Genomic DNA, 13,960 nt, shown 5'->3' on the forward strand with positions numbered 1-13,960 from the left:
TAGGCGACCCAAACTGCTGCATATACCCTGACTCTGCTTACACTGAACGCAAGAGAAGTGACACAATTTCAGGCACCACATTAATTATATGCAATGCAGGACAAGCTAGTTAAACTAGTAATATCCTCAACCATGTGTAGTTAACTAGTGAATATTTTAAGATTGATTGTTTATTATAAAGATACGTTTAATGCTAGCTAGCAACTTAGGGGCCAGGTGTGCGCAATGAAAGTTCCAGAGGGATCCGTGACACTTCACCCCCAATAGGACACCCCCAGCACCTCCACCATCCCCATCAACCTCTTCCCACCCCTCAACCACAAAACACAATAATGATAATAATAAATAGAAACTACATTTAAAAATGTGTATACCACACACGTACATATACATAAACATATTCACAGGACACTCAACTTATCTCTTATCTCTTTTCCTACATCAGATATGAAGGTGCCATTTCCACCTGGATGACAGCACATAATCAGCAAGACGGAGATGCTCTTCATCCGAGGGAATGCCTGCCCATTCTCAGATGTTAGATAATCCCAGATGATCACATGTCATTTACATTCCAGCCCTTGTCAGCTCCAGATTTGTATTACTTCAACTCACACTCTGCTGGAATCCCTGCATTCTCAGATTCCCCTCTGTTATTAATCTCTATATTGTAATCAATAAAGTGTTTCAAAATGCTGTACTTGTATTAACATATATGTTCAGATCATTCCTGAGAGAGAAGGGGTGTAATATCTCCAGATGGGCGTGTGGTACCCTTCCTCACCCATGCCAACAAGATGTTACTTCTTGTGGGGTCTGCCTTGAACGTAAGTATGAGAGTATAAGTAATGTACAATTAACCTACTGAAAGTATACTGACTAAAAGGCCAAACAGAACTGTCATATATTATATTATAGCTGTGTCGTTGTATACTTGCAAATTAGAACCTTAAGTGTAACATCGTTTTGTTGGGGAAAACTGAAATGCCCATCAAATGTTTTCCCCAGTTTGCTGAATCTGTTCTGAAGGAGTAGTCGATTGTAGTAGTAGCAGTCACTCTCCTCCAAAACACTGGTATGTTACATTTCTAATTTAATATAATTCTAGATAATTAAAAAAAAACATTTATATGGATCTTTCAAGGTTATCTTTGATCCAACTTCTGACTAGATGGCCACTAAAACACATGTATTTAAATAATTGTGTTACAAGAAACCTATACTATTCCCTTGTTCCCTGTTCCCCATTTGCTCAGAAAAATACATGTAAAGATGTATAGACTACTTGACATTATGTTTTGCTAGATGACCTGAGCCAACTGTGCCATTTCTGTGGGGAGGTGGACAATAATTAGGAAGACACTAACAGGGTAATTGCTTGTTCACTTCTAAAGGCCTTGCCGAAATCCTCCTCCCCTTCTAATTTTCCTTCATTTTGAGGCTAGAGTCAAATACTTTCTGTGGCACACATCAGAGTCAAATACTTTCTATAGAACAAACTTCACGTCAGGATAGGCAACCGAAAATAATAATTAATGTATGTGTGTTATATTAAACATAGAGGAGGGAGTAAAATGTAGGCAAGTGTGGCCGATGTGAAATGGCTAGCTAGATAGCGGTGGTGCGCTCTAATAGTGTTTCAATCGGTGACGTCACTCGCTCTGAGACCTAGAAGTTGTTACCCTTTTACTGCAAGGGCCGCGGCTTTTGTGGCGCGATGGGTAACGATGCTTCGTGAGTGACTGTGGTTGATGTGTGCACAGGGTCCCTGGTTCGAGCCCAGGTTAGGGCGAGGAAAAGGACAGAAGCTATACTGTTACACAAGCAATAAACATTTCAGAACAATTACTAGTCGAATAAGACATGGGAGATACAACTAATTTTGGCTAAGAGATTTATTTATAGACTAATACACTTGAAACAAATAGCCAAACCGAAAACTCCAGACATTACTAGTGCCTCCCCCACGATCAAACCGACAAAAATAAAATGAAACGCAGCCGAACGTGATCAGAAATCTCAACTAGCAAGCAAGTGGCAGCAATGAAGAAATGAGTGCGTGCGCTTTCACGCGAAGGGGGGGGGGGGGGGGGGGGGGGGGGGGGGGGGGCTTATAGGCACAACACCAGTACTAAGGAAAAATGGAAGTTTGAGTTTCACAGTCCGTCACTCAAAACCCGCCAATCCAGTCATTGATCTGAAATGAATAATTCGCTAAAAAGTATTTCCATGTGCTTACACGTTTGCTATTATTAACTGTCTTTTTGCCTAAATAATATCAACAGCGAGTATATTTTTAAACAGTTACTGTAGTTTAAACACCTACACGCTTCAAGGAACCAACAAGTTAACGTTACATACAACAACGTTTTCCAGAGTGAATAAAGATAACTTCCAGTGTATAAGATGATAAAGCAATACACATAACTGATTAAAATAAAAGTCTAGAATTACAGAAAATACTAGATAATTGGTCATTTCTTATCCGATAATTTACCTCGCTTTCACTGTAAAATAGCTAGTTACGTCCACATTCACAGTTATGTTTATTTGAACTAATAGCACAAACTCAAGAGAGCATCGAGTTAAGGAATTCATAAGGGGTGTGTCATTGATTGGAGTTCGATGCGCCATGAGTTTGTGCTATTAGTACTGGGTTGCCGCTCAGTAGTGGGAATAGGGGAATAATCCATTCTGTCTGGACAGGCGAGCATTGAGCAACATCATTCTTGACATGGTTATGTAATCCAGGAACACTTTGACAGAGCTCAGGCATATTAAATCACCCTATAGCCCATGTACGGCCCACTACAACTTCATTTTTCTGAACGCAAACTGCAACCACTCTACTATGGTTTTGGGTTGTGCGCTCTCTTAGGCATCGTTTACACAGACAGCCCAATTTTTATTTAATTTCCACTAATCTTCCACTGGTCTTTTGAGCAACGACATTAGACACGTTTAAATCGGATTTTTCCCAGAGCTGATCTGATTGGTCAAAATACCAATTAGTGAAAAAAAAGATCAGAATAGGCTGCCTCTGTAAACGCAGTCAGTGGCTCCCCCTCCCCCTCCCCTGTTGTATTCAGACCGAACAAATTGTAGCACACTTGTTGCTTACATTGCATAAACAGTCTCAAAATCTAATTGATCTGACTGAATTTAGTGGGAGTTCGGGGTTATGTCCGCAGCAGACTGTCGATGCGAGGTAGCTAGCACACCCTGTCTGTCGAGCACGCAGATGGATTGAATCCACCCATCTCTGGTCTTTTATCGATGACTCGCGAATGCTAGCTAATTCAATCTAATGTTAACCAATTTATCGCAAGAGAAACAAGTTAAAGTTTTATTCTTTCAGCGGCAGGTGAAGGATTTCGACATTCATTCGCCAAAACAAAATACATAATAAAACTTTTTTTGTTTTTTTTTACCAAAGAAGAAAGGCCCTTTCCAAAGAAACTACAACAACAACCCTCGAGCTCGGAGTTGCATGTGCATGGGCTACAGCCTGCAAGGCGGGCTTGGAAACCCCGAGGATTCTCGGCCTCCTGGTGTTCAGAGGGAAAGAGAAGTCAACAGATGGACAATGCTGATGTGAGCGTTTTTTGGGGGGTTTAAGTGTAGGGTCTTTTTGAGAGACAACGGGACATCAGCAGCAGCTAGTTAACTTAGCTATCGCCTGACCTCGAGGGACTGAAAGACCCCCACACGGACCTTGCAAACGACAGCGCTACAGGTAAACAAAGTTGTTTCGACTGACTACATACGTTAGCCAGCCTCCTCAATAACTAACTATAGTTAGCTAGCTATTAAAGCAGTGCTTTAGACAGAGTAACGTAATTATAACTACTAGTAGCCAAGTTTAAGTAGTAATACTTTTTTCCCCATTCCGACAATCAATATGTGGCTGTACTAACGTTAGCTATAATACTTAACGTTAGCACTGACTTTGTTAGCTAACGTAATTAATTTACCCACAAATTACGGACCTGGCTGAGGTTCGTTAGGTTAGCCGTGCATTGGAAACTGAAATCTCAGATCTAGTTAATTAGACTAAGAACATGGCAAATGTTATACACAGCAGACCACCACAGTGCTACCTTTTTTTGTAGTCTATGTGAGTGCCACACCAGACAGAGCATCCTCAGAAGACAAAATGTAGTAGCGATAATGTCATACATTGCTTTGTCAATCTTATGACTAGTTTACCATAATCTCTCGTGGACAGCATTTAGCTAACACAATCGCGCATCTGACGCAATAACACGATATTTTAGTTCTGGGTTTGAGAGTACCATCTAGGTAACTATATAGTTATCAAACTAACTACCTAACTTGTATGCATGTTTGATGCAAAGAGAGGGCGAGGGGTTTTCTAGCTACCTACAGTACCAGTCAAAAGTTTGGACACCTACTCATTCGAGGGTTTTTCTTTATTTTTTACTTTTTTCTACATTGTAGAATAATAGTGAAGATATCAAAACTACGAAATAAGAAAAACCTTGGAATGATTGTGTCAGCTTTTGACTGGTACTGTATGTTTTAGGATTATTTGTCTTGGATACATTTTTAGCCAGGTGGATCATAACAGATTAGACAGTGTTTAGCCAATAAAACATTAGTCATAAGAAATTTGTCCTCGAAATTATCTTGGGCACCAGGGCCACAAGAAATGTTTGTTTAAATCTCAAAGGTGAACAGGGTTGCCAGTTGTAGCTAACACATCTAATCCAATGACCATTCAAAACCTGCCCAAAAGGGCTGAAAACGAGCTAAATTGCCACATTTATACAATAATTGTTTTCCCATTACGTTATTGAGCCAATTAAGGAATACCAATGTAACTTGTACCTACTTTAGATGCAAAATTAGGTTTTCATCAAAGTTATAATTCTTGTGAACTGACAAGACATAATATACTAATTTGAGTATATCGCAAGAGAAAAGATCATTCACCCCGTTTAAACTCACCAGGTCATTTTCCATCAATGGTTGTTGGTTTAACTCGTTTCACTGCTATGATTAAGCAATAAGGCATGAGGGCGTATGATATGTGGCCAATATACGACGACTATGGGCTGTTCTTAAGAATGATGCAGTGTGGTGTGCTTGGATACAGCCGTTAGCTGTGGTATATTAGCCAAGTACCACAAACTCCCAGGGTGGCAGGTAGCCTAGTGGTTAGAGCGTTGGGCCAGTAACCGAAAGGTTGCCGGATCGGATCCCCGAGCTGACAAGGTCACCTGAGCAAGGCAGGTGACACGTGGATGTCAATTGTGGCAGTCCCCCGCACCAATCTGAGGGGTTGGGTTAAATGCGGAAGACACATTTCAGTTGAAGGCATTCAGTTGTACAACTAGTCAGTTGGTATTCCCCTTTCCCTGTTTTAAACTGGTTACCTAAACACTTATTTTTACTGCTGTAATTACGTTGTTAACCAGTTGATAATAGGCACCTCAGGGTTTTGTGATATATGGAAAATATACCACGGCTAAGGCCTGTATCCAGGCACTCTGCGTTAAGAACAGCCCTTAGCCGTGGTATATTGGCCATATACCACACCCCCCTAGGCCTTATTGCTTAAATAAATCCCTTTTGCGCATGTGCATGACTAGATACATCTGACAGGGGAGTTTGAGTGATGAAAGTTGTACAGAGGATCTCAATCCTCTGAGCAAGAAACACCTGGATTAACTTATTTTTTTAAAGAAAGAATGTTAGGCTATTTTCTGGCAATTGTGCCAGATGTTGAGACTGCAAACAGTTATAAATGTCCTATTTTGCGAGATTGACTTGTCATTTCAATAGGCATAGGCTACGGACAAAAATCTGGGTGCATGATTGTAATTCAGCTTTGCCATGGTTTGCTTAGATGTAGGCCTATCAAGGGCTGTAGGCTACCTGCATCAGTCTACAGTAACCTAGGCAAGATGTCAACTGAATGATCTATCAGCCTGCTTAGTCCAAATTAAGACTCATTTATTCAACATTAATAGTTTGGTGATTTCGAGGTAAGAAATGCTTGTTTCCCACTAGCCTGCTGGAATAGGCTGTGGATGGGGTCGTAATTTCAATCACTGAATTAAATATTAATTATATGTTTGATCTGAATATGCTTGTCAACAATAGCCAGTATTTAGATAATTTTTTTTACCTGTAGCCTATTTGGACTGTTAAGTCAATCTAATGCATTCTAACAATTGCAGATAGAGCTTTGATAACTTCTAATTTAATTAACTAAACATGGTTGTTAATAATTGCATAATAACATAAGGCTAAAACAATATTACTCAAGTTATAGGCTATTTATTAAATCCGTTTGCTAGCTCCAGGTAGGCTACACAAGTAGCACAAATTGATTTGCTAGGACTCGTCATGTCAACATTTTTATTGTTTCAAATGGTAGCCCTCCTCACCATTCACTCAGCAACAGCCTCACTGCCTGATAGTCAGCAGCAGCATGTCACAGTGAAATATATATATTTATTAATAAAAAAAAATCTTTAAATGCCATGGTGGGCGCTGTGAAACTTTTATAAGTAGCCCAAAAACCCGTAACCCAATACATTTTTCAAAGTAGCCCAATTTTGCGGGAAAACCGCTAACATAGCAACCCTGACGGTGGAGTTCATTTTACATGGCCTGGTGCCCCGGGAGGTTGGAGATTTCACTTAAGGACCAATGGAATGTTCTAAAATGAACAAACTCCGCTACCCGGGGCACCAGGCCATATCAAACGAGTGCAATTAAATTGATGGCCTGCACATGCGTAGTTCGGTGCGAGACGACCATTAGACCCGAAGACATGTTTCTGCGCATGAGCTTAGCAAGCCAATGTCTCCTAGACATCACCTACAAGTGTGATCAGGGATTTATATTGGAGAAGCAGTTTCTGCCTATCTTCATACTGTACAGTCTTTGATACCACAGTATTTTCGTCATATACACATAAAACCTAGCGGTCAAACTTGGAAATGGTTCCAATTGTTTTTTCACAATACATTTTTTCTATAGGGGAGTTTAGTATTTCCAACAAGGTCTGTTTCCTGAACGCTTTCCCTAGCTTGATGTTTTGACAACCGTGTAGTTGCTAGACGAAAGCCACTCCTCAGTAAAAGGCACATGACAGCCCGCTTAGAGTTTGCCAAAAGGCACCTGAAGGACTCTGACCATGAGAAAAACAAGATTCTCTGGTCGGATGAAACCAAGATTGAACTCTTTAATTAACACATTCTCTCTCTCTCTTCTCTGTAGACATGATGGAAGAACTGCACAGCCTGGACCCTCGGCGGCAGGAGCTGCTTGAGGCTCGCTTCACAGGAGTCGGAGTGGCCAAGGTCTGTCTCCATTAAATTGTGTCTGCATCCATTCTGTGTGTGTGACAGTGCTGCTCTGGCATCCAGTTTGCAGTTTATCAGTCATCATCTGTCTCAGCAGCACTCCGTGGCAAGGCACACCACCGGGCACACACCACACACATGCACACCCACCCACCAATGGAATAATCAGCAAGACAAGGTGCCCACACTGCTTGATGTTACCAAGGGCCAGTGTTGCTAATTAAAGTCCACTCCAACCCCAAATTAATAGGGAAGACAGACTTGCACCATATTAAGTCACACCTACTCATTCAGTGTTTTAATTTATTTTTGTTTTTTACTATTTTCTACATTGTAGAATAATACTGAAGACATCCACACTATGAAATAACACAAGGAATCATGTAGTAACCAATAAAGTCTTAAACAAATCCTAAATGTATTTGAGATTCTTTAAAGTAGCCACCCTTTGCCTTGACAGCTTTGCACACTCTTGGCATTCTCTCAACCAGCTTCACCTGGAATGCTTTTCCAACAGTCGTGGAAAAGATGTAACCACATATGCTGAGCACTTGTTGCCTGCTTTTCCTTCACTCTGCGGTCCAACTAATCCCAAACCATCTGAATTGGGTTGAGGTTGGGTGATTGTGGAGACGAGGTCATCTGATGCAGCACCATCACTCTCCTTCTTGGTCAAATAGTCTTTACACAGCCTGGAGGTGTGTTGGGTCATTGTTCTGTTGAAAAACAAATGATAGTCCCACTAGGCACAAACCAGATGGGATGGCATAATGCTGTGGTAACCATGCTGGTTAAGTGTGCCTTGAATTCTAAATAAATCACTGACAGTGTCACCAACAAAGCACCAACACACCACCACCATGCTTCACAGTGGGAGCCACACATGCAGAGATCATCCGTTCACCTACTCTGCGTCTCACAAAGACACGGCGGTTGGAACCACAAATCTCAAATTTGGACTCATCCGACCAAAGGACAGATTTCCACCGGTTTAATGTCAATTGCTCGTGTTTCTTGGCCCAAGCAAGCCTCTTCTTATTGGTGTTCTTTAGTATTGGTTTCTTTGCAGCAATTTGACTTTGGAGGCCTGATTCACGCAGTCTCCTCTGAACAGTTGATGTTGAGATGTGTTGAAATTGAAATTAATTCCAGGTGACTACCTTATGAAGCTGTTTGAGAGAATGTCAAGAGTGGGGGGAAAAAACTGTCAAGGCAAAGGGTGGCTACTTTGAAGAATCTCAAATCTAAATTATATTTTGAATTGTTCAACACTTTTTGGTTACTACATTATTCCATATGTGTTATTTCATAGTTTTGATGTGTATAAAATAGTAAAAATAAAGAAAAGTCTTGGAATGAGTAGGTGTCCAAACTTTTGGCTGGTAATGTATATGTATGTACAGTTGAAATCGTAAGTTTACATACACTTAGGTTGGAGTCATTAAAATTCGTTTTTCAACCACTCCACAAAATGTCATGTTCACAAACTTTAGTTTTGGTAAGTCGGTTAGGACAACTACTTTATGCATGACAGAAGTAATTTTTCCAACAATTGTTTACAGACAGATTATTTCACTTATAATTCACTGTATCACAATTCCAGTGGGTCAGACGTTTACATTCACTAAGTTGACTGTGCTTTTAACCAGCTTGGAAATTCCAGAAAATTATGTAATGACTTTAGAAGCTTCTGATAGACTAATTGACAACATTTGAGTGAATTGGATGTATTTCAAGGCCAACCTTTGAACTCAGTGCCTCTTTCCTTGACATCATGGGAAAATCTAAAGAAATCAGCCAAGACCTCAGAAAAAAGATTGTAGACCTCCACAAGTCTGGTTCATCCTTGGGAGCAATTTCCAAATGCCTGAAGGTACCACGTTCATCTGTACAAACAATAGTACGCAAGTATAAACACCATGGGACCACGCAGCCGTCATACTGCTCAGGAAGGAGACGCGTTCTGTATCCTAGAGATGAACGTACTTTGGTGCGAAAAGTGCAAATCAATCCCAGAACAACAGCACAGACCTTGTGAAGATGCTGGAGGAAACAGGTACAAAAGTATCTATATCCACAGTAAAACGAGTCCTATATCGACATAACCTGAAAGGCTGCTCAGCAAGGAAGAAGCCACTGCTCCAAAATCATAAAAAAGCCAGACTACGGTTTGCAACTGCACATGGGGACAAAGATCGTACTTTTTGGAGAAATGTCCTCTGGTCTGATGAAATAAGAATATAACTGTTTGGCCATAATGCCCATTGTTATGTTTGAAGGAAAAATGGGGATGCTTGCAAGCTGAAGAACACCATCCCAACCGTGAAGCACGGGGGTGGCAGCATCATGTTGTGGGGGTGCTTTGCTGCAGGAGGGACTGGTGCACTTCACAAAGTGGTTGGCATCATGAGGGAAAATGCTGTGGATATATTGAAGCAACATCTCGAGACATCAGTCAGGAAGTGAAAGCTTGGTTGCAAATGGGTCTTCCAAATGGACAATGACCCCAAGCATACTTCTATAGTTGTGGCAAAATGGCTTAAGGACAATGATAAGGACAATGAAGTCAAGGTATTGGAGTGGCCATCACAAAGCCCTGACCTCAATCCTATAGAACATTTGTGGGCAGACCTGAAAAAGCATGTGCGAGCAAGGAGGCCTACACACCTGATTCGATTACACCAGCTCTGTCAGGAAGAATGGTCCAAAATTCACCCAACTTATTGTGGGAAGCTTGTGGAAGGCTACCCGAAATGTTTGACCCAAGTTAAACAATTTAAAGGCAATGCTACCAAATACTAATTGAGTGTATGTAAACTTCTGACCCATTTGAGAATGTGATGAAAGCTGAAAAAAATCTGAAATCATTCTCTACTATTATTCTGACATTTCACATTCTTAAAATAAAGTGGTGATCCTAACTGAGATAAAACAGGGAATTTTTACTAGGATTAAATGTCAGGAATTGTGAAACTGAATTTAAATGTATTTGGCTAAGGTCTATGTAAACTTCCAACTTCAACTGTATGTAAATGTGTGTGTGGTTTAAATACTTTATTGTGTGATACTCATTGAATTAACCTGTCTTACATACAGTGCCTTCAGAAAGTATTTATATCCCTTGACCTGTAACACATTTTGTTGTTACAGCCTGAATTCAAAATGGATGAAATATATAAAAAAAATTAAAAAACATCTCAGCCTTTTACACACACTATCCCATATTGAGAAAGTAAAAAAATGTGTTTTTAGAAATTTTAGCAAATGTATTGAAAGTGAAATTCATAAATATCTCAATTACATAAGTATTCACACCCCTGAGTCAATACATTGTAGAAGCACCTGGCAACAGTTACAGTTGTCTTTTTAGGTAAATCTCTAAGAGCTGTGCGGATTATACAATATTTGCCCATTTATTCTCCTAAAAATTCTTCAAGCGCTGTCATATTGGTTGTTGATCTTTGCTGGAAGACCATTTTCAGGTCTTGCGATAGTTTTAAGTAGATTTGAGTTTAACCTGTAACTAGACTATTCAGGAACATTTACTGTTTTCTTGTAAAGCAACTCCAGTATAGATTTGGTCTTGTGTTTTAGGTTATTGTGCTGCTGAAAGGTGAATTCATTTCCCAGTGTCTTGTGGAAAGCTGACTGAACCAGGTTTTCATGTAGGATTTTGCCTGTGCTTATAGCTGTGTTCTGTTATTTTCATTCTAAAAAACGATATTCCTTGCAGATGACAAGCATACCCATAACATTATGCAGCCAACACCATGCTTGAAAATATGACCAGTGGTACTCAATGAAGTGTTGTTTTGGATTTGCCCCAAACATAATGCTTTGTATTCAGGACAAAAAGGGTTTAAAATAAGTAAACTTAAAATTCAGTCTAACACAACAAAATGTGGAAAAAGTAAAGGGGTCTGAATACTTTCTGAAGCTATTGCAGGACAGAGGCATTTAGCATTCATTTTCTTGTTGTCCAATGTATTGTTGTTTCCTCCAGGGTTCGGGAATAAACGAGTCGTCCAACCAGAGCCTGTGCAGCGTGGGCTCTCTGAGCGACAAGGAGCTGGAGGTCAGTATGACTACATGCGTGTGCCAGGGGCGGCCTTATTTCTAGTACAGCATATTGGCTGACTGTCATTCATGTTCCATTCGCCCAGCTCAATGTAACGTCGATAAGTTTAGGCTACTACATGATACTCAAATGTTCCCTATACCCATCAAGAGGTCGCTACAACAGGTAGAGAAACATTTGAGTAATCCAGGCAGCGACACATTCAAAACCACCTTGCACACTCTTCCCTGCATCTAGCTGATCTAGGGTGTAATCATTATTCCAACAGTTGCAAGGAAGTCAATGTACTCAGAAGGGGACGAAAACTAGCTGTTCCCCGGCTACACTATGGTGCTACCCTCCAGAGTGCTGTTGAGGCTACTGTAGAACTTCATTGCAGAACAGTGTGTTTTATTCAATTATTTGCAAACGTGAATATATTTATTAGTTTAATCTAAGAAGGAAAACTTTTTATTTAATTTGTAACTTTAAAAAAATATATATATAAATTCACTCAGGATGGTCCTCCCCTTCCTCCTCTTAGGAGCTGCCACTGGCCTGTGTGTGTGTGTGCGTACACACACACACACACACACACACACACACACACAGTCAGTCTTGCATAACTAACCTTGTGGGGGGACACAATTCAGTCCCATTCAAAATACTATTTTCCTTAACCTAATTCTAACCTTAACCCTAAACCCCCTAGAAATAGCATATGACCTTGTGGGTGTTAACTCAAAATGACACAACGACAAGGTTCCAGTTTAACAAAGTTTACTATACTATATGAACACACTACAAGGTAGCCATTACACTCAAGGCTAGGTCCATCGACAACAAGACTCCCTGCGCAGGCGCACTCTTGACTGACTGATAGCCCCGTAATAACAGAAATATAGGGATACTTAAAACATGAACTTAACAATCTCCCCCTTTTCTTTAAAGACAAATAAAACATCAACAACATAATTAAATGTCCAAGTATTATTAAAGATCCCCATTACAAATGGGTTGTGTGACAGTTTTGTGTTAGATGCCAAGTTGCAACCATCAAACATTACATCAGGTCTACTCTGTCTAGCAACCCATAAAATTTGTCCAATCTTTGAACTCAATTGATCAGCTTCAATTCCACAGAGGGGAATTCCTTTGTACGGCTCTTGAAGAATCCAGGTGAATGGGTTGAAGATTCTTGATATAGCTCTCCTGTTTCATCAGTATTTTTTCATCAACTGTAATAAACTCTATGCCAACATAACAAAAAATGATCATGCTCCTCACGGCCAACCTAGAAAACAGCTTTGAGGTGTGGAATCACAGTTGAAGCAAAGGTCTGTGAGCCACCCCAGATAAAGTCATCAACATGGCAGGCAAGTACTCCAGTCACATTGCAGTCTTGATCAAGCCAATAGAAGACTGCAGGATCCACCTGTGACATTTTTCCACCTGTATTCAGTATTGTTGCCTTGACTTTGTTGTACCAGTAGAGTGATGCATCTGCCAGTCCATACACACACTTTTTTAGTTTCCACAGTGTTCCTTCGCTTTTAGCTTCAGGTGGAGGTCGGATGTAAATGTCCCTTGACAGCTCTGTTCCCTGCAATAATGCAGATTTGATGTCATCAGTAATCTGAGTGACTGAGGCGCATGTCGGTGAGTCTTTTGGGAGTTCTTTAGCAGCCAGCTCTTCAAAACCTCTAGCCACTAGACGTGCTTTAGGCACTATTCCAGTTAAGGATTCTTTAAGGGTACACACCCACCTTGTTGAGACGCATTTTTGGCCAATGTCTTTGACTTCCTCAAACACTCAATTTTTTTCTCCAATTACTGAGCTCATCTAGCTTAGCTGAGTCAAATGACACGTCCTTTGTTTCAAGTACATAATCATTTTGAATGTCATTCTGTTTTTCTCGATTTTCCATTGGTTCAATTCTGATATTATCTACAAGTGACAGGTCAGCTGACCCTGTTGTACCAGAAAGTGTAGCTGGTTCAGTGTACTGCAAGTTGTACCAGTTCTGGTGTTTTCCTTTTGCTTTCTCTGCTCGTCCAATGATGGTTGCTGTATGTGGAATACCACTTTCTCTGTCCTTGTAATTAACTGTTTGTCCAGTTTTCAGATTGGAACAACCATGTTCTCTTAACACATGTCGCTGTTGTTGAATGTTTTCCTCATTTGAACGCTCAACAGTATTACCTGTGGCATGGTTGAATGTCTCTGCTCCATTTCCTGTGTCAAGTTTCAGTGTCCATATCATTGGATGCGACATCTGGTAGGTTTGTGTCTTACTGTGTCCTTTTTGTCATTTTCATTAGGAGACCGATTCTCAGCAACAGCCCCTCTATCTTGTGGATCATTTACTTTCCGCAATCTTGAGTGATGCACCCTGACAATGATGCCTCCGTGCCTCACAAATATCACCACACCATCTTGACCAATGACTACTCCCGGTCCTTTCCACTCTTGACAGTCAACTTGTTTGTAGTACACTTTGTTTCCAGTTTCGTACTTGTCATCATCATTATTCCCTGAACTGCTGAGTAACTTCTGAAGTCT

At 40.5% G+C, this 13,960-nt stretch overlaps 1 protein-coding gene across 2 annotated transcripts in view; it reads left to right on the forward strand.

The window, feature by feature from the left end:
• The first annotated feature begins 3,038 nt into the window (after positions 1 to 3,038).
• The window catches only part of LOC129820412 (serine/threonine-protein kinase tousled-like 2), a 29,214-nt gene continuing 18,292 nt past the window's right edge, over positions 3,039 to 13,960 (forward strand). Inside the window, exons 1-3 of one of the 2 annotated variants that reach the window (XM_055877481.1) lie at positions 3,039 to 3,736; positions 7,255 to 7,337; positions 11,344 to 11,415. In XM_055877481.1, coding sequence (XP_055733456.1) covers positions 7,257 to 7,337; positions 11,344 to 11,415 — 153 coding nt within the window. In that variant the 5' untranslated portion in view covers positions 3,039 to 3,736; positions 7,255 to 7,256. The remainder of the gene's footprint in view (positions 3,737 to 7,254; positions 7,338 to 11,343; positions 11,416 to 13,960) is intronic. The other variant, XM_055877492.1, reaches the window with a different exon arrangement.

The sequence above is a fragment of the Salvelinus fontinalis genome, chromosome 1 (genome assembly GCF_029448725.1).
Source record: "Salvelinus fontinalis isolate EN_2023a chromosome 1, ASM2944872v1, whole genome shotgun sequence".
In the NCBI taxonomy this organism is placed as follows: Eukaryota; Metazoa; Chordata; class Actinopteri; order Salmoniformes; family Salmonidae; genus Salvelinus; species Salvelinus fontinalis.